At 53.3% G+C, this 21267-nt stretch overlaps 1 protein-coding gene across 3 annotated transcripts in view; it reads left to right on the forward strand.

Moving 5' to 3' along the window:
- Positions 1 to 21267, forward strand: part of ZNF516 (zinc finger protein 516) — a 114297-nt gene that overhangs the window by 78633 nt on the left and 14397 nt on the right. For all 3 annotated transcript variants that reach the window (XM_064578758.1, XM_064578756.1, XM_064578757.1), the window contains exon 3: positions 17107 to 18561. In XM_064578758.1, the coding sequence (XP_064434828.1) occupies positions 17107 to 18561 (1455 nt within the window). The remainder of the gene's footprint in view (positions 1 to 17106; positions 18562 to 21267) is intronic.

Raw genomic sequence — 21267 nt, forward strand, 5'->3', positions numbered from 1 at the left:
GGGAGGAGTGGAAGGCCCAGGTCCTTGTTCTTGTGACCTGATGGCCAGCAGAGAAGAAATATTGCGATTTCTGTCCCAGGGCTGGTGAGCTGCTGCGTGGGAACGGGCAAGCCGATGGCGAGTCAGCACCGTGGAGTGGAAGCTGTCCAGGGAGGGCGCAGAGGGCCGCTCGTGACCCATCTGGATGCTGGGCGTTTGAGCTGTGGTTTTGAAGACATCAGGATGATTGCATGTGACTAATGGGAGTTTTTAGCCAGATTCTAAACATAATCAGCATTTCATTTGTTGCAGTTGCATGTTTCAGTTTTGGTGTGGGTGTGTTCTGTAAGTCATGAAGTGGACAGAAGTCTGTGAATGGGGGCAGGAAGATGGGACCTTGTATTTCTGCCCCTCAGCTCCTGGTGGCGCTGGAGATCGGTCTCTTGACATTCTTAAGGGTATGGATTGATGCTCTCAGTTCTTTAAAAATAGCCTCAACACACATTTTCTCCTTTTAAAGAATGGTGTGTTCGTGGTGTTTTCAGTTCTGGACTTTGTAATTGTCTGGCTGTGGGAAAATGAGTGCGTTCTCAGGACTTAGGGTCATGGGTGTAATTATTGTGTTGGCCAGCCGCTGGCCCCTGCGGTCCTCCTGACCCGGGCACACTGTGGTTCTCTCATGGGAAGTTGTGTGTGTGTGTGCGTGGTCGTGTGAGGTGGGCGTGCGGTGTGTGAGTGGTCGTGTGACCGTGTGTGCGACGGGGTGAGGCCAGCCAGGCAGACCCAGATGCGGTGGTGAGGGAATGCCCCTGGTCGGGCCACACGGAGCCCGGTGATCTCCAGGGCAGCGAGGGGATGGCTCAGCAGCGCAGCAGATAATTAACGTCCGTGAACACGGTCTATTTTTAGATGTGGTTTACGGCTCTCGATGCTATGGCTTCAGCTCTGCCACCACGACCAGTGGGTCTTTCTCGGTCCTACATGAAACTGTGAGTTGCCAGCATTTTGAGAGTACAGGAGGTTATAAACGAAGGGGAACGTAGTAGCCAGAGAGGACCTTTTTAGGTCAGGAGGACGCGGCGTCCGACGTGGAGCTGGTGAGCACTTGCTCTTCTCCGGTGACTCCAGGTAACGGGATTTGGACGCTCACACGAGTTTCCATTTTGCAGGTAGCAGCCTTGCTCACTGCCTGAGCGCAGCTCACCGTGCCCTCGGGAGGGTCTGGTTCCGCTGCGTTTGCAGCCCCTGTGGGGGCTTCACGGGTCACAGGGACCCCGAGCACAGGTCATAGACTCTGTAGAACAGGTCAAGTGCAGGGAGCTGGCGGAACCTTCCGGGCTCTGGAGCACTGCTCAGGGAGGTCCCGGGCCGACTCAGGGCTGTGTCCACACCGCTGGCTCCCGTTTGTTCCGATCGCTCTGATTAGCTCCCGTCGCCTGGGTCGGGGACAGCCGTGTGTGCCTGGCTCAACTCTGAATCAGCCGGGGGACCTCTGGCCACCCCTGAGCTGCTTATTCAAAGAGCAAATACATCAGTTAGTGTTGACTTCGATGACGTCTCTAGCAAATAGGTGGCACGAGGCTGAGGCGTGACTCATGCACACAACGGATGTCCTCGGAAGAACCGCCCACAGCCTGTCCGCTCCCACGCGTGTGCACAGACACGTATGTGCACACACACACGTGCCATCGTCGTGGCTGGAAATTGCCCACATAGGGTCAGTGCTCCAGAATACAGCTTTTCTGGGCCACTGTGCAGAGCCAGCCGTGTTCCTGAATGTGGGAGAAACGTGGTGGAGGTGTGTTGCCAGCCGGATGAAAAGCCAGAGTCGGTTCTGCTTCTTGGCCCACTTGCCCTTCCCCTTGGCCCAGATCGCTGGCGTCCGCGGTGGGCCGAGGTCCGGGCTGGCCCCCGTGTGACCCTGCAGGGCCTTCTCCGCACAGGGGACACCGGGCGGGGTGGGGGACAAGCAGAGCCACAGGGCCCATCCTTTGGTGTTCAGCTAACGGAATTTGATGGAAACGCTTTCCTTAGCTTTAAGAAAGTTTTAATTCATAGATTGGGACCTCTGGCTTAGTCACCCAGCTCCTAGTAAACAACCTCAGAAATCCTATTTTCCACCTCTCTCTCAGAATAGCAATATGACTGAAATGGCTGAGAAAATACATGAAGTAATCGGGGCTTTTCCGAGATCCTCTGAGCGGCATTGTTCCATCAGGCTTGTGACTCTCTCTGTCTTGACTTTCTAAAAACTGGGGAGGTTGACGTAAGCCGTCATTTCGGAGCAAAACTGAAGATCCACAGGAAGGGGGGCGTAGTTACTGCCTATTTATCAAAACAGGAGAAAAAATGAAAAGTAAGGGATAGAGAAGTTCATGAAGGAGGAATGTCCGTGAGCTCTTTTTTTCCTTTTGCATTTTAACGAAGAACATTCTAATTACAACCCCATGGTCACAACTCATAATGTGGTTTAGGCAGCCTGCCTGAGATTCCAGAGGAAATTTAGTGATGTGATTTGGGAAGAGCTGCTTAAATTATTAAGTGAAACATAAAACAGTTCTTCCCACTAAGTATCTTCGTGGAGTGGAACTGTTGAGATTTAATATTTATATAACGGTTGGAACTCTTCGCATGAGATAGGAAGTCTGTATGTGTTTCATACTCATTTATGCATTTGTAACCGTAGAAGGCTGTAAGATCACCCTCGCAGCGTCCTGGTGTGGACAAGACCTCCGGCCACACAGGCTCTGGCCGGCTTAGTTAACTTTCTCAGTGGCCGCCTCTCCCCTCATGGCTTTGTGGTTCACGCTTCATCCTAGACCAGGACCATCTGTGTCAGGAATCAACTAGAGCTGCAAGAGAAGGAATGCTTGATATTTATTTTATATATTTAGCTTCATGAAATAGTGATGTTTTAACTTTGTGGGCATTTAGATGGTGAATCCTGGCAAGTGCTCAGAAAAAGCCACCCCCAGAGCTAAGCGATGCGTCTCATCAGAAGATACGTAGGACATGACTCAAAGAATGGAAGTGATTTTAATTTTGACATACACAGTATTCTGTTTGTGGAAGGACATAGGAAATCCTGCCCACCATGTGTACAGGGTGCTCCCCTTTGACATGTGCCCGTCTTTCCAGATGTCTGTGGCAACTGCCCCCCAGCCCCCCAGAGCCAGTCCCCCGAACCCGGCCCTGCATGTGGTTGCCCCACACGGCCCCGGTTGGGTCCTCCTGCTCTTCGAAAGTGAGGGTGGGTCTGGAACGTCCAGAAGCGTGGCGGCTTTGCGCCAGTCCCACAGGGCATGGGGTGCAGTCACGATTCTCCTGAGGTGCTGCGTGTTCGGTCACCTGGGCAAGTGCAGGATGGCCCCATCCGGGGACCCAACTAAGGGAAGGACCAACTGTGGAAATGCTTTCAGTTTATCACCTACTTCCTACACACAGTCTTAAATGACTGTTCCTGGTTTTCTAACTCAAGGACCTGAGGCTGGTAACTTGTATCCTACTCAGAGCAGAATGTGGGACACATACAGATGTGCAGACCTTACTTGTTGAATGAGGGGCTGTTGCCCGAGCTGGGGTACACTGGAGGACGGAGTTTTCCCTAGTAGATACGGCGGCCTTGCAACTAGAACTCGGCCTTCAGACCTGAGTCTAGAGGGACAAGGATCCAGGCCCACCTTCTTAGACGGGATATGGCGCCCACGGCCCTAGAAACTGCCTCTGTTTTAACTTTGAAAGGAACTGCTTTGAAGTCAAGGTGAAAATACCTGCTGATGAAAGTTTCCAAGTCATTTACTGAAGTATTGAAGTAGTTTAAATCAACTGCTCGATCATTAACTTTCAGCAAGTTGGACATTTGAAGGTACAGTCCCCCAAAGTCTAATGCATAGAGAGATGTTACTTCTTCTGACTTCATGTTTGCCAGATAATTCAAATGCATCATTAGTTTAAAGACCTCTGCATTTTAACCTTCTGGAAGTATTGATGAACAAACACACAAACAGTGTAAGATGCTTAAAGACCTATTGATGAGCTAGTTTCAAATGCTGATTTAGCCCTTTCAGGAGAAATGGGCACGATTGTGTTGACCAGAGTTTAAAGCACGTTCCTGGTGTGCATCTTTTGCTAATAAATTGTGTTGTTTAAAAGTCGATACCTCTTCAGTCCCATTTCTGAAGTCCAGGGACCACACAGGTAGCTGGGCAGGAGCGTTGGGGTCGTAGATTGTGAGCAGGTGCCATCTAGTGGCGGATGGCCCGCACGGCGCCTGGCGGCCTGAAGCAGCTGCTGGAGGGAAAGCCGTCTTCCCCAAGGCTGGGAGCGCGGACCCTCTTCTGCAAGTCGCGCACGTACCTGGTTGTAGCTCTGAAGACTATACCGATAGATAATCTGATTTTTTATCTATTTATTTATTTATTTATTTATTTATTAAAGATTTTATTTATTCATTTGAGAGAGAATGAGATAGAGAGAGCATGAGAGGGGGGAGGGTCAGAGGGAGAAGCAGACTCCCCGCCGAGCAGGGAACCCGATGCGGGACTCGATCCCGGGACTCCAGGATCATGACCTGAGCCGAAGGCAGTCGCTTAACCAACTGAGCCACCCAGGCGCCCGATAATCTGATTTTTTTTAAAAAAATCATTATAATTTATTTGTAAATACACAGATTTTGGGTTTTATGCTCCTTCTCAAATCTTACTCGTTCCTGATGTCCTGAAACACTTCTTGTGAAAGAGAAAGCAGGTGGTTGAAGTTAGGTGCCTTCTTGGTTCTAGACTCCGTCCCGTGAGCAAGGAGGACCGCCGGGGGTGACGGGGAAGAGGCACCCGGTGCTGAGCTGTCCTGCCCCTTTCCTCCCTCTCCACTCCCATGGTGACGTCCTGAAATCCAAAAGTGGTGGAAGGACCTTCTTTCCAGCAGTTACTTGACCGTTCTTGGAAGATTTGATTTACTTTCCTTCTGATTGTGTCAAATGGAAATGTTTGTTGCCGTGCAGAGCATGGTTTGTAAACTTGTTTCATGATTTCTTTTTGCATTTGGGTGCGTTCTTTCAAATGGTTGAGTTGTAGTTTGCGGTTAGATTTTGGAGGTGAAGGAGGGCGTGTAAAATGGATAGCGGCTATGAAAGTAGACTTGGATTCTGTTTGCTTCAGCAAGGATGGGATTTTTATTTATTTTATTTTTATTTTATTTTTTTAAGATTTTATTTATTTATCTGACAGAGAGAGAGCACAAGTAGAGCGGCAGGCAGAGGGAGAGAGAAGCAGGCTCCCCGCCGAGCAGGGAGCCTGACACTGGGCTCAATCCCAGGACCCTGGGACCTCGACCCGAGCTGAAGGCAGACGCTTAACCGACTGAGTCACCCAGGCACCCCTGGGATTTTTTTTTTAAAACACAGCAGGCCCTGGGGTGATGTGTTTTCATGGTTGAGTCAGGAAGCAGGTAGTGAGTTCTAGATTTCGAGAATGTGATTGAGCTTATGGTTGGGACAGACTGCTGGTTAGGAGCTGAAGCTCTGTGGAGACTTAAGATGTCTGATTAACCTTTAAAACCTGGTTTTGGGAAAATTCTTGAAAAAGTTCTTTCCCAGATTTTAAGCTTTAGGTTTTCTTGTATAAGCTGGTTAATTTGTTCAGTCAGGAATCCAATATTTAACTTGTAACCCCTTTTCTTCAGAAATCAAAATATGGCTTCCAAAGTGTGAAGATTCTTGCCTATTTTTCTATTAATGCAAATAACTTTGTTTTACAAGTTGTTTGTTTATGTTAATAGATCAATTATTTAAAATGAAAACTTGAGGGGACTTGGGTGACTGAGTTGGTTAAGCATCTGCCTTCGGCTCAGGTCATGATCTCAGGGCATCGAGCCCCGCATCGGGCTCCCTGCTCGGCAGGAAGCATGCTTCTTCCTCTACCACTCTCCCTGCTTGTGTTCCCTCTCGCGCTGTCTCTCAAATACATAAAATCTTTAAAAAAATAAAATGAAAACTCATATACTGTACTCAGTCACACAGAGAAAGTAGCAGGAGCAACTTGGGGAATAAAATACACATTCATTTATAAAAATTTGAAAATATTATTTAGCTGTCACCCATTATTTTAGTTCCTGGCACTTTCCTTATCATTTAGGCTTTCTTCTTTTTGTAGTTCACATTGCGTGTGTAATGATGTACATGAGAGAGCTTTAGAACACCTAAGAGAAGTTTTCCTGGCCACAGGACTAAACTTGCTAGATAGCGGACCGTTGGAAGTGGTTTGCATTATTGTTCGTGGACACCAGAGGCTGTGGTCTCAGGACACGTGGAGGGAACCATGCTGGTGCTCTGTGTTCAGTGCTGGGGTCCGGGTCCCGGACGGGCTCCCAGTCTCCGTGTTTGGTCACGCGGCCTTGGCCCCGCTGTTCCCCACTGTTCCCCTGCCCTCCTGCGTCCCTGTGCGGACGGCACATTCCAGCTGTGTCTTTGGCTCTTGGTTATTTTCCCTTCGTTTTCGGGAAGAAGAGCTTCCAGGTTAAACCAGCCCATGACAGTGTTTTCCTGTGATTCCTTAGCTTCACTTGCACCGAACGCATGAGTTGTGTGTCTTAATTGAAAAGCCCCATGGTTAATACGGCCGAAACTTCTCTTGAGCATTTTCTACGTCCTATCCAAAACTTCTTACAGCAATAATGCTTCTGCATCTCCTCTCCAGCCAAGTGCTACATCTCCATCACTTTTCTTTGAGAATCAGTGTTCCTGTTTCTGAGCTTTTTCTCATTGAAACATCTTTCCAGGGGCTCTTTTTTTTTTTTTTTTGCAGACATGTGTGCTGTTTTCTCTCTGTTAATGTCTTGCATGTCAGTTGTCTGAGGAACTCCCAGGCTTCGGCTAAACTTCGATGCCTGGTGGCTCCCATCTTACCTTTACTCTGGCCTGTTTTTGGTTACCAGTTGTCCTGTTAAGACAGGTAAAAAGATGGTAAGAGAAGAATCTGCTGAGAAACATTATTTAAACACTGTAATGTTTTTGCTATCACATCAAATATCACACATTTGTAACTGGTGATATTTATTATAAAAGTTACTGGAAATTCACAAATACTGAAATTAACTGCTGAAATGTTAGAGTTATTTTTTTCCTTTTTTTTAAAAAGATTTTTTAAATTTGAGACACACATGCATACGCACGAGAGCACACACGTACACGAGTGGAGGGGGAGGGACAGAGGGAGAAGCAGACTCCCCAGCGAGCAGGGAGCCCGATGGGGGACGGGATCCCTGAGATCATGACCTGAGCTGAAGGCAGACGCTTAACCCACTGAGCCACCCAGGCGCCCCTAGACTTATTTTTCATACAGTAGTTCTCAGTTAATAGACTTCTTCAGGCTTGTAGTAGTTGGGGTATTTTATCTTTGTAGGAGGGTTATTGTATGTGCCATATAAAGCTCAGATCACTAGTATGGTTTAGGATAGAAGCTATTTTCTGTCTCGATTACCCACACTTCCCCCATACACCTCTGTGGAATTATTTGTAGATTTTTTCTTTTCAGTAAAGAGGCGCAAGTAGGAAGAGGTGTGAGGACCCTCTGAAGTCACAGCTGCTGGGATGGGCCAGCCAATTATCTGAATGTGCAGTTTGCTGTCAGCCCGGGCGCAGCCGCCGTTTGGGGTCATCACTGAAATATTACGTCTGGATTTTAATTAAGAGCATGGGGCTGCTGATCGAATCCCGTACTTGGGTTGCACAGGGCTCCCCGCGGGTGGGAGGAGGGCCCCGGAGAAGATGCCTCTTCCTGCGCCCCGGGACGCGCTGGGGAGGAGCCGGCTGCCGTGGGGCCGTGGCAGGAGGACGCATGGACTGCGCGGCCACAGCACGCGGACCTGGGGGTGCGCTGGGTGGTCCTCGTCATCTGCCGCAGCTGGCCAGGGTAGATCCGTCACTGGTGATGGCATTACCGTGAGGTCATTTTTAATTTTCCTTTATCACCGTGTGCTCGTGCTTCCTATCTTGGAGAGAAAGATCCTCTTCTAGAATTGCGTGATTTGAGAGCATTTGGGTTCAGTATGAACAGTTCTCGAAACTTGCCACTCATGTGAGGCCCCATGCTTTACCCCGAGCGCACCCAACCTAAATGGAGTTCTGCCCTAGGAGAGGCCACGCCGAGCTTTCCCCGCGTGGTATCTGCTTCTCCTCCGGCAGATGCTCAAGACACAGCCAGGAGGCAGCCCGCCGACCCCCTCCTGAGGTAGAGCATCTCAGACCCCTTTCCTCTGAGTGCATTTCCATCCTGCACTTCACTCTGCGGGCTGTGTGTCTGCATGGTGCCCCGGTCTTAACCGGAAAGTAGAAAAATAATTTTTTTTCCATATTCAGCTCATGTTCATTACAGAAATCTTGTTCATTTTTCAAAAGAGGCAGTCTTTGGGAATAGCGGAGGTGGAGTAATTGGTGGGTTCAGTAGTTTGCCCTCACAGCCCGAGTACGGATGGGTCGGCGTCACCTGGCCCGATTGAGGACACTGGCAGAGTTCATGGTAGAACACAGCCTGAGTTAGGTCTCGGCCCGTGTTAAAAATCAAAGTTCGGTTCTCAGGTCTGTGGGAGCTTGGCAGTGGGAAGACGGCCTTAATAATAGGAAGTCCTTATGTTTTAGCGAGACAAAGGATATTGCCCCAGCCGGACCTTTCCTTGTAACATCCGAGCAGGTGTCTGATTTTGTTCATGGACCGAGGAATTCCAGAGGGTGGGTCACCTTAGAAGTCTCCAGTTCTGAGCAGCGTGGGGATCCTGTCGTCTTACACCGGGGAAGCCACCGTGCCTGCGCCCGCTCCCGTAACTGCGCATTCACTACACTTGCCGTATTTCCAGGACACGTGCTTGGTAACTAGGTTGGTAACTAGGTCGGTAACTAGGTTGGCGGTTTTGCTGCTAGTTGCTAGGACCGCGAGGCCTCGCGACTGCCCACACGACACAGGGTTTACTTTTCATCTCTACAAGCCCGTGAGAAGTATGTGCTGAATTGACTAATTCATATTGCACTTCGTACTTTTCGGGGTGCTTTCCTGTGCTCAGTCTCCATACATATGACTAGACGTTAAATGGCTTGTTTTATTCGTTCGTTAATTCAGCGTGCGTTCATGGAACGTCTGCCTCGTGCCACAGGCCCTAGATGCTGGTGATAACAGTACTTTCATAAAACCTGGTTTGTGTTTTTGGAGCTCAGATCCTTTTGGGGAGAGGCAGAGAGGACACATGCCCACACCCGGCTCGGAGGAAGACAGATGCCAGGGAAACCGAGCACGTGGCGGGAAGGGGTGTGCGAGGGGGCTGTTATTTTAGGGAGGGAGGTCTGGGAGGTGCTCCTTGGGGACAGAGCGGAGCCTGGTGAATTCCTGGGGCCTGTGGGGGGGCGGGGGCTGTCGGCGTGTGGGAAGCCCACCCCGCTGGTCAGTGGACGTGCTGGATGAGGCGAACTCCGTTCTCATGGTCAAACGTTTGCTCCATTACGGCCCAAGGAGGTGTTCTGCAGACCATTTCAGTGACTTTGTTACATACATTGTAAAATATTCCTGCCACACCTTAGGTGACCAGGTGCTCATTCGCATGTTTTTTTAGGGCAGAAGAGTGTAAAAGAAAGGGAGGAAAGCTTGAGACACACAAACCTGGAATAGAGTCTCAGTTCCCCCAAATGGCCCGTAGCTCCGTTAGGGGGAAAGTGTGGTGGTTGGACGGTGGCCAGGTGTGGATCAGCACTCCCTCCGGGCACCACCGCCTCTCTGCTTAGGCCTGCAGGGTCTCCCCATGCTCCATGGCCCCCCAGGGAGCTTTCTTATCTTGCTTTCCCTGGAGCCTACTTTTAACCTGTTGAATGCCGGTTTCTGGTTGAAGAGCCGCGTGACCCCCAGAGCCTTGTTGACCAAGAGATTCAAAACCTGTTCCCCGCGGTCTTGCAGTTTTGTCTCCTCTCGACCCTGGAGCTCCTTACCCTCTGCTTTTCTGTCCAGCTCCTCATTTTCATGGGGACACAGGGCAAAGGATCACACACGGTCTGCCGTGACCCGAGAGTGTTCCTGCCGTGTGCTTGGCGCCACCCGCTCCCCGCACCCACAGTCCCGGCCTGGCGGGCAGTGAGGAGCCAGCCTGGCCACCGGCGGGCCCCGGACACGAGCGACTTGGCTCTGTGGGAAGGCTGCTGAGGTGGGGCAGTGACGCAGAGCTAGTGGACAGACCAGCCGTACTCCCACCGTCTCCTGGGCTTCCGTTACAGACGGTGGTCGCTGATAACGTCCCGTAAGATCCGCCGATGCTGGAATCCGAATCAGTCCTCTGTGTTCACAGCCTAGCTCACCGGGTGAGACACGGGGGAGACCGGCCGCACGTCCGCGGATAATGGGGGCAAGTCAGTCTGCGGGAGATCTGCCGATGCCTCTCAGCACACAGCTGCTGGCAGGGACCAGAGCTTCCCCGTGAAGCGTCCATTGCGGTGTTTTGGACAGAGGGAGGCCCCCCGTACAGAAGGGTATTCCTGGTTTTGTGCTTAGCGAGGAGTTTGTTTTGTGTTCTGTTTGAACCAGAAGAGTGGGAAGGTGAGAAATTATAATGACCCTGGAAAGAGAGGCAAACAGCCAGAGTCCTCTAGCAGACAGAGGAGCCTACAGGGGCCCATGCTTGCGAGTGAGCGACTGTAGGAGACCTGGGGCTAGAAATAGGCCCCATCACAGCGACCCGCCCCCCAGACGCCACGTCCCCGGGGCACTCCCCCGTTACTGAGTGCGCGCTGCATGGCTGCTCCTGGGAGAAATCCTCAGTGCTAGTGTTCACGTTATAAATCACACAGCGACAAAGCGTTTTTTACAAGGTGATGCTCTCCCCTTAACCTCCCATGTACCTGTGCAGAAAAGGGGCTCGCATGGAGACGCACATGACACCAGCGGCTCGAGGTCCCTTGGAACCTTGGGGCCGGGAGCAGGTGGCCTGGGAGCCGACGTAGGCTTCTGCATGCCTGTCCCCGGGAGGAGTGGCGGCACGTCCACCTCGGCCTCCCCTGCGGCCAGGTCCTCTGTGACTCACAGGTGTTCGTCCTGTGTTGACCCCACTGCTCTTCAGTTTTGGCCACAGTTTGAATCACCCCGAGGTTTTTGTAGAAAAGGCTCCTCCCCTGAAAGGCTGGCTCTTGGTCTGGGCTTGGGAATTTCTTGCCAGTGATGGTCCGTGTTATTACGGGTGGTTCTAGTGTGCAGACAGAATGCTGCCCTTGAATAAATCTTTCCTTCGTTCATCCTATACTGAGCGAATGTCAAGGTTCGGGGCAGTGCAGCCACCAGCCCACGTTTCTAGGTAGAAGAGTCCAAGATCCTGCAAGCCTTGTTCATATTGCTCAGTTTCCAGAAACCTCCCCCCAGTAGGCCTGTTCTGGACATGCTCCCATTCATCTTCTTTCTTCTTGGTGTGTGGCTCAGAGCCGGGGCTGGGCTCTTCCAGCTAGATGTCTGCCTGAGGATGCTTTCTTGATCTAACACGCTGGGCTTGTGGTCCCCTAGGACCCTGGAGTCTTTCCCAGCATAGCTCTTAAGCCAGACCTTTCACTTCCTGTGCTTTCTGTTTTTCCTCCTGGGATTTCTTGTTATTTTTCAGCCTTTGTTCCATCTTGTTGAAAATCTTTGAGTCTTTGTTCTGTTGCTAAAGGTTTTGGCTGAGTGTCAGTCTCAGATCTGATAAACTGGTCTAGTCCCATTTCTTCATCGAGGCCCCTGGTAGAAATGATGGTGGGAGCACAGACACTGTAGCATCCTTCATCCCTGTCGGTCCTGAGCAGGGGCATTGTTTCAGCTCACAGTGCAGCTCAGAGTCCTCGACGCAGCCTCGCATCGCCTGGTCCCCGGACTGTCAGCTGAGGCCAGGCCCATGCGCCGAGTGGCCAGGGCCGTAAGCCTCGCCACAGAGGGAATCGTGCTGGACAGTCCATGGGCTGTTATGGTGCTGGGTGGCTTTTTTTTGCCAAACCTGAGATAAAATATTTTGAAACACATCCTATTTTATAAATAAAAACGCCAAGGCGTCCAGAATTTACTTAATCTTAGCAGGTCAGTTACAAAATCCGTTTTGATGGTGTTAAGGTTTCCGCAGACCACCTCCGCGGCTGAGTGCAGTGCAGTGAGGTCCCAGGGACGTGCGGGGGTGGAGGGTGAGGGTGTTTAAGCGTCGCTGTGCAGGTGTGGTGCGCTGGGGCCTCCGTCTTCTGTCATGGGGGTGGAGGGCCTGGAGAAGGACACATTCTTGACAGGTGTGGCCGAGCTGAGCGCGCTGCAGGCGGACGGAGGTCCTGCTGAGTCTCTTCTGGCTCTGTAGGCGCCCCGCCCGCCCGCCCAGGAGCGGAGCCCCACCACAGGCCCCGTCCCCTCCCAGGAGCCGGCTGCGCGCGCGGGGGCTCTGTTCTCAGAAGGCAGGGCCCCCCAGCAGACAGCCTGGGCCGGGAGCCCGGTGAGAATCCGCGGCACGGCCGCCGCCCGGCCTCGGTGCTCTGTCCTTCGTCCGGAGAAAGAAGGGCGCTGCTGCCCGACCAGCGTTGCCGCTGAGCTCCAGCCGCTGGAAGGATGGAAGGGTAGTAAAGGTGTTCGTCACATGTGGGCGACGGTCACAGTGGAAAATACGAAGAAGTTCAACTTTGAATTTTTCTGTTAAAAAGGGAATTATAGTGCTAATAACTTGGAAAAAATTAGAGAAAGTCCTTGCAAGAAACTGCGGTACAGTTGTTGAAGGACCTCGTGGTGGTGGTTCCGGTAAAGTCATTTTGGGTTTGGGCGGAGGAAAGTTCTGTTTCCAAGACTCCTTAGAATTAGGGCTGCGTCGCCAACTTCTTTTTTTTTAACTAAAGAATCTCAGTGATGGATCTTAGACTTACTTTCTTGTGAATTTTTTTTTTTTTTTAAGATTTTATTTATTTATTTGACAGAGAGAGACACAGCGAGAGAGGGAACACAAGCAGGGGGAGTGGGAGAGGGAGAAGCAGGCCTCCCGCTGAGCAGGGAGCCCGATATGGGGCTCGATCCCAGGACCCTGGGATCATGACCTGAGCCGAAGGCAGACGCTTAACGACTGAGCCACCCAGGCGCCCCCTTCTTGTGAAATTTTAATAGCTTGGAAGTTTGACCCTTTCTTAACCTTTAAGACAGCCCCCCTCATTTTTCCCGTCAGCCCGAAGTATGAGGAGGCTGGCACTGAACGCAGTGTTTGCGGTTGCCCATGTTGAGCACTTGCTGTCGGGGAGCCCAGCGTGGGACATGCTGGACTTGGCTGCACATGGGTCCACAGTTCTGGCGCGCGCGGGGCTCTGGGTCCCCTGGCAGCCCTGCCCTGTGTCCCCAGAGCCTGCAGGGTCCGAGCAGGGCGGCAAGAGAACCCTTGGCCATGTGTGGGATTACATACGTTATAGTCGTTATTCACAGGGATCCGTAACGGCCGTGATGCAGCAAGTATGGAGTCGGGGAGAGTGGAACGCATCCTTCCTTGAGGCACCTGGGCCCAGCAGCAGCTCGGCCAAGCACCTGGTGTAGAGAATGTGAGAAACAGCGCGTGAGAGCGTGAGTTGGAGAGCCCGAGTGCAGGAGTGGGAATGCACTGCATCCCGCGGCCCTGGTGAGCATCCCCTGCATCAGGGCCAGGACAGAACCCGGGTCCTCGGATCCACGGGGCCGTTTCCAGGGCCCGCTTGTCTCCGCGGGGTAACAACACAGAGGTCTGCTTTTCAGTTGTGGGTTCTTAATTGACAGAGGAAGAGAGAAGAGGCGGTAATAGGTACTAGTGAATGGTTTCACATACATGCACACGTGTTCACATGCTTCCATCAGCGTGTACACACGTGGGCATGTTTTCACATGCACACATACATGAGTTCACATGTGCGTGCCCCTGTGCCTGTTTCCATGTGCATGCGTGTGTTCGCATGTGCGCCCCCGTGTGCACACGTGTGTGTGTGTGGCCACGATTACCCTGTCTCAGGGTACTCGAAGTACAGGTATTGGGTGGTGAGTGAGGCAGGCCTCCCGGGGCCGTGCGGATCCAGCTGCTCTGCACAAGGCACGTGCCTCACGAAGGTCAGGACGCTGTGGCTGGATGTCATGGCCACGGCGCCTCTCGGAGCCTGTCCTCTGCAGACACTCCGCTTAGCCTCGTGGTCAGGGTTACACGCCGCTGTCTACGGGAAATACATCAGGCCCCGCACTCAGAGCACGCAGCCCTTTGGTGAAGCCTCATAAAGTGCTTGGTGCAGGCTGCCCCCGAGGGCGTGGCTCACGGAGCAGGTGGCTGGGGAAGTGTGGGTGCCCCTCGAGCCCGGTGGGTGTGGCCCGTGGGAAGCCCACCATGTAGGTGACTTGCCCTCGTCAACGTAGTCGGAGATGGTACTCTGGAAGCCGGGAGCATGGGGCTCCAGGGTGGCCCCTCTGCACCTGCTTTGGCCTGGAATCCCTGAAGCTTGGCAGCCTTGAGTGACCCCGCTGGCTTTGTGGGGTGGGCTGGAGGTGCCAGGGCCGCGGGCTGGCTCGGTGCTTCTCTGCGGTGACCTGGGGTTCATCAGACCCGTAGTGGGGACCCTCACGAAGGAAAGGGGCGCCCGGGGCTGAGAGCTATGGGCTCCTGGTCTGAAGAAGCGCCTGGTTCCTCAGATGCTCCCCTGTCCCCTCCTTCAGCATCAGATTGTCCGTGTCCCTCGTTCCGAACGGTCCTCCCGGAATCAGTCGGCCATTGTCCGTGTCCCTTGTTCCGAACGGTCCTCCGGGAGTCCGATGGCCATTGTCCGTGTCCCTCGTTCTGAACGGTCCTCCCGGAGTCAGACGGCCATTGTCCGTGTCCCTCGTTCCGAACGGTCCTCCGGGAGTCCGACGGCCGTTGTCCGTGTCCCTCGTTCCGAACGGTCTTCCCGGAGTCAGACAGCCATTGTCCGTGTCCCTCGTTCCGAACGGTCCTCCCGGAGTCAGACGGCCATTGTCCGTGTCCCTCGTTCCGAACGGTCCTCCCGGAGTCCGACGGCCGTTGTCCGTGTCCCTCGTTCCGAACGGTCCTCCCAGAGTCAGACGGCCATTGGGAAGGAGGGCCTCGTTTTTCTCACGACAGGTTTCCTGTGACACCAGCTTTGTCCCCGCCCCCATCGATGGCTTCAGGGACCGAGTGCAGGTCGCAGGCGTCTCATGATTTAATGTCTTGGTCAGAGGTATTGGAAGTTCTGCTGTGATGTTTTATCATCCTTTCTGGGAGCATAAAATGTGGGGACTTGGACAGATGTGCTTTGAAACCCCCACAGATGTACAGTGTCAAGTTACATTGTCCTCTCTTTCAACTTTGGGATTCAGCTCATAGTCTCTGGCATGTGTTTTCATAAATCCGTATTCCTTTAATACAGGAAAAACTAGGGCCCCCAGCCCCTGGAGTTTCTCTCTTTGAACATTTGAAAGTGACTTTGACATTCTGAGCATCAGTGGGAATTGAACAAAGGCCACGAGTTTTCTGCACGTTTAGTCCCAGGTTAAGTGCCCTTTAATCAGCAGAGATTCCCGGGGCTGCTCAGTGTGCCTTCCGGGGAACAGGACATGATATTCAGGACAGGCAGACATCCCCAAAGTGGATCACGTGTTAGCATTTTGGTGCTGACAGGAATCTGAACATTTATCCCTCCTGCGTCGTCTTATCTCCTCAACCATCCTGCTCATCACTACGTACTGGTCACCTGTTTTATGTGGGACATAATCCTTTAAAATTGCATAGGAGTGGCTCATTAACTACCTACTAATTGATACGGCTCATTGGTTACTCTGCTCCTTCTGATCTCTGTCAAAACGCATTCTGTGAAGGATGCCTTCCTGCTTCCATGAAGATCCCTTTGGAATACATTTAAAAAAAATACCAATTTGATGGGATTCCTGAGCCTTAACTCCAGAAAATATACTTAGAAAATTTTTAAAGAACATTTTTTGTAAATAGATACCTACATTCCACTGCAAATGTTTAAGTCTGTAAATATTCTTAAATGAAGACCAGCGATATTGGGCCTTGCCATAAGTGGGCACCTGACATTTTAACCCATTGCATCGGTGACAGGTGGCATTCACTGTCGTGTCCACGATGTGAACTTGTGTTCTGTAGTTTGGAAAGTTTTGAGATATCCAGAAACATTTGTACACCTTCCAGATGTTGAGCTCACTCTACCCAAAGTCATCAGTGCAAATAAATGTAAAATGGAGTTTCTCTCAAGTTGTGTTGAATCCCCTTGGGGTGTAGTCTGGTCTCGCTCTGCAGAGGCTTTAGCATGTCAGTCTGAAGGGCATGGAGCCCCGCTCCCACCTGCCACTGATGCCCTCCATGCAGCCTGGTTTGGGAAGAGGCGGGCCTCCCTGTGCCAGGGCATCTGGGCACACCCAGGCTGCCTGTCTTGCGGGAGCACTGCAGGCGGGAACTCCAGGGGCAGAGAGTTTAGGGTCCCCGTCCCGGGCATCCCTCCGGGGAAAGGTGGGGATGAGTGGCCTCACTTACCCTTCCTTCTCATGCCTCTGAAGGGAAACTTCAGTTGTCAAGCCTTTTGGACTGTAACAGTGGACCTTAAGAGAGAGAGTCATTAGGGACCGTTCTGGATCCGTCTGAAGTCGACCTATAGCCCGGACATTTCTGGGGCAGCCACAGGATCCCCCGGGCAAAGTAAGCCATTTTCAGGCCCAGCCTCGTGTGACCACGGGCTGCCTCTCAGCGTCTCTGGGTCTCCTTGCCTTACGTCCCCGGGACCCCTAACCGTGACTGCATTTAGAGAGTTCCCTGAGAGTCGTGGGAAGCCTCGTGCTAGTACAGAGCAGGTATTTCTTGGTGTTTGGTATAACTGGTTACCCTCTGTTAACGAGTAACTGCGTAGTTACAGGCAGCTAGATTTTATTTCTCCTGACGATCTACTGAGTTAATCAACTGAAGAAACCAACCCCACCCCAGATACCATCCTTTTGCCCTTAAATCTGGCCCACTGTCGAGAGCGTTGTGGGGAGCAGCCCGTTGTTTCCCGAGGACCCGCGCACCCTGCGCGCGGGGCCACAGTGCCTTGGGTGTGCTACTGTGTCTCGTTCTGTCCTGATGAGAAATGGTAACGTCACGTTTTACATTCTGATCCTCCAGGGGGAAAGCCACTCCGCTTCTGCTTTTCTGAAGAGGTGGCATCGACTGTGCTCTCCAATGGAGACCAGAGTCACGCGCCTGGGAGTAACGTGTCGGCCGCAGGCCCCGGGGAGCCCAGAGCGGGGAGCGCAGCTTCCGTGTCCGTGCTCGAAAACAGGAGCCGAGATGCTTCCAAGAGAGCAGAGCCGCCCAGGTTTTCCGTGGACATCAAGACGCCTGCATTTCACCCGAAGCAGGAGGTCTCCATCTCCAGGGACACCGCAGACTTCCCTTCACATTCGCTTCAGACTTTTCCGGAAGGAGCAGGCCTGCAGCTCTTGTCTGCGAGCCCGGCTCACCCCCTGAAGGAGAAGCTATCTGATTTGCACACGAGGGAGCACGCTGTGGGGGGAAGGAAGGTGCCGGCCCCAGACCTGGTCCCGCTGGACCTCAGCGAGCGGTCGAGCCGGGATGACCCCAGCCACAAGGAACTGGCCTCGTCCCTGCAGGCTGCACTGGCCGTTCACCCCTGTCCTTACTGCAGCCACAAGACGTACTACCCCGAGGTCCTGTGGATGCACAAGCGGATCTGGCACAGGGTCAGCTGCAACTCCATGGCCCCCCAGTGGATTCAGCCCAACGGTTACAAAAGCATCAGAAACAACTTGGTTTTCCTTGCCCGGAGCGGACGCACGGGCCCCCCGCCTGCCCTCGGGGGCAAAGAGTGCCAGCCTCTGCCCATCGCTCGGTTCACGCGCACTCAGGTGCCGGGAGGGGCGCCGGGGCCCAAAGGCAGCCCCTTGCCCCTGGGCGTGACCCCGAAAGCCACTAGCGTGCCGAAGAGCAAGGAGGGCCATTCCGGGGGCCCCTGTGCGCTTTGGGTGGCCGGCCCCGACGGGCCCCGGCAGACCAAACCCGGCCACGGCCCTGAGCCGCACGGCGGCCCCATGCAGCTGCCCCTGCCGAAGCCCAGGCAGGAGGCCAGCCCCAGACCGGGGCCCGCGGCGGGCGGCGGTGGCTTCAGCCGAAGTGCCACCCCCACGCCCTCCGTCATTGCCCGGGCAGGCACCCAGCCCCCGACCAGTAGCAGGCCAGGGGACAAGTACGTCACGCCTCCGGCGGGGGCCAGCCTCGGCCCCCCAAATAAGCACAGTGCCCCGGACCCCTTAAAAGCCAAATTCAGCCCCCAGCCTCAGGGTCAGCCACAGGTGAAAGGCGACGGGGGCCCCCCTCTACCTCCCCGCGAGCCCCCCTCCAAGGCTGGCCCCGAGCTGCGGCCGCTGGCTAGCTGTGGAGCGGGCCCCAGGGGGCACGCAGCCCTGCAGGCCCAGCCCGCCCTGCACGCCAGCAAGCCCGCGTCTGACGGCCACGAGAAGCGGCTGGACATCCTCAATATCTTCAAGACGTACATTCCAAAGGACTTTGCTTCTCTCTACCAGAGCTGGGGTGCCAACGGTCCTGCACTAGAGCACAGAGGTAAGACGAGCGGGCCCCTCCCTGCCCGCCCATGTGAGCGCGGGCGTGATCGTCCTTGGCGGGCCGCCCGGAGGAGCCTCTCCTCCGGGGGTCGGGCGGCTGCCTGGCCCATGGCTGTGCGTCTGAACGCAGAACAGAGAGGGTGGGGCAGATGCACCCCTCTCCGGCCCCCACAGCTCTGCCTTCTAGGGCGCAGGTGCCTGGTGCCGGGGGCATGAAGCTGCCGGCCCTGCGGGGGCTTCCCTCCTGGTGATGTTAATTCAGACATTGCTGAAATTTGACAGGAGCAGGCAGCCTTGATGCCTCTCATGTCCTTTGTCTTTTTGTTTTTATTTTTTATTTTTTAAGGAAGCTCTTTGCCCAGCATAGGACTCGAACTTGTGACCCCGTGATCAGGCTCTACCGACTGAGCCAGCCGGGTGCCTCTTCCTTTGTCATTTTAAACATAGAATCAGTAGATGTTCATTGTCCCTTTTCTCTCAAAAGGCAGGAATGGTTATTTGAAGTGACTGTTTTATTTTTGTACATATGTAATTTAAAAATACATAGTTCACTGGCATTAGTAAGCAAACCGTGCAGAGTATGAATGTACCATACAAAGTTGGGGACTGGCTGGTGCCAAATTCCAGAAAAGATAGCCTTTAGTGGCCATTTTCCTTTCCTGCCAGTGTCTGGGTATTGACGCCTCGTCGTGAGCATGATGAGGAACTGCCAGGGACGGCACACGCCGGGTAGGATGCCCTCGTCCTTGAGCGTGAATCGTGGGTAGCTCTCCCTTAAGAGAACATTAGGAGATCTAAGGATTTGCTATTAACCAAAACCAGGCATATGAAAACCCCGACGGAGCTGTGTCTCTCTGTTCATTACCCTTCTTTGAACTGAATTGTTCATCATGCCCCTGTCATTAAAGTAAGTTACCATCAAAAATGACCTTTGAGATCCGGCCCCTTACATTCCAGCAAGTTGAAGCACTTTGGGGAACACAGGTCAAGGTTTGGTGGAAGTGGTTGAACAGTGTGTGAGATGTGCGGTGGCCGGGGGTGCCTGGCGAGAAGGCGGGTGTCTCCCTGAGTTCCCCGCTGCCTCTGGGGACTTGGGCACCTGCCCGGATCCACGGGCACGCTGGGGCCGTCCTGGCACGGGGAGCGGCGCCTTTGGCTCATGAGGAAACACTAAGGTGTTTTTTGACTAGGAAAACACTCGGGGGTGCCACGGCCTTGGAGGTTTTGCCAGTGGGGTCCTTATTCAAGGTTGGCGTCTTTTTCTCCTCACTCAGAGCCAGGGCTTCTTGTGAACTTTCTAGAAGGAAGCAGAGGCGCGGATGCCGGAGGTCGTTGAGACACACCGTTTGCCGAGGTGCTTGCATGGCACAGCGAGCACCCTTGTGTCTGCGACTCCCATCCCTTCGGGCACAGGTGCTCCATGCCGGGGTGGAGCTGGGCACGCGCCCCTCGCAGGTGGCAGAACCCAGCTGGTGCGTGGCTTCGCGTTTTTGCATTTTCAGATTTCAGTTACGTTACGTGAGCTTTGCACCGTCTCAGGGACGTTCTCCAATCACGCAGATTATTTGCTGTGAAACGGAAAAACGATCTATCGGCTGACCTTTAGACCTGATGGCAGATCCATCTCTTTAGGTTTGGGTTGTCTTGGCTGCAAAAGCCGAGACGTTGTAGGCGCCCAGTGGGCGAGTTTCAGTGGGTGCCCATGTTCCCGGCGGCCGTGACCCTCTCTGTCTGCTCCTTCCGGTGACCGCGGCCTCGGGCGCCCTGAGCTAGGGGCTCCCCTCGCTGTGTCAGTGGCTTCTGCCCAGCGCCCAGACCTGGGGCGCGTCACGCAGAGCGCACCGGCTGGTTCCCGCCTGTGAGTGGCTTTTCCTTCGTGCTGCCGTGGGTCGGTGCTGTCTTTGCTTTTCCCCCCCAAAAAGGAGAAGTGAATCTCAAGGTAAGGTTTTGAGAATTTCAGATGACAGATTAGAAGTGCACGGTAGCCTGAAATGTTGTCCTTTTCCTTAAAAATTTTAAATGGTCTCAGGGTTTTGTGTGTGTGTTTTTAAGAGAGGTTACATATTTTTCTTTCTTTTTTTTTTTTTTTATTTATTTGAGAGAGAGAGAATGAGAGACAGAGAGCATGAGAGGGAGGAGGGTCAGAGGGAGAAGCAGACTCCCTGCTGAGCAGGGAGCCCTATGCCGGACTCGATCCAGGGACTCCAGGATCATGACCTGAGCCGAAGGCAGTCGCTCAACCAACTGAGCCACCCAGGCGCCCCCATATTTTTCTTTTAAATGTGAGAAATGCTAAATCGTCCGTAATGCATGTGTTCTCCTCTTGGGTTATTGGCTCTGCCCGTGTATACACTGGAATACAGCTAGGTGTATTTAAGGGTGTTTAGGCTGTTTAAGTTCGTGCATACTTGGGTTTCTTAAGGGGAGTGTTCTAAACTTTTCGGCTGTGATACACTATTAAGTGCATTTCTAGAAACCATGGTTTCCCGGGTTTAGGGAAGAAGGGATCAGTTTGTCTAGGTCCCTCGGCTGGTGTCCGTGTGGTGGTCGCATGGTTGGATGGGATGCTCCCCTGCATGGCCCTTCCCTCTGCGGCCCCCCTTGAGCTCTGGTCTTGACTTTGGGGCCAGGCCTGGGCTCTCTCGCAGGAAGGTCTGTTGACTCTCCGAACGCCTTGGCTGGTCTGCGCCCTGCTCACGTGTCC

This window comes from Mirounga angustirostris, unplaced genomic scaffold, assembly GCF_029215605.1.
Source record: "Mirounga angustirostris isolate CCGP_5_RB_7025 unplaced genomic scaffold, mMirAng1.0.hap1 SCAF_14, whole genome shotgun sequence".
Classification (NCBI taxonomy): Eukaryota; Metazoa; Chordata; class Mammalia; order Carnivora; family Phocidae; genus Mirounga; species Mirounga angustirostris.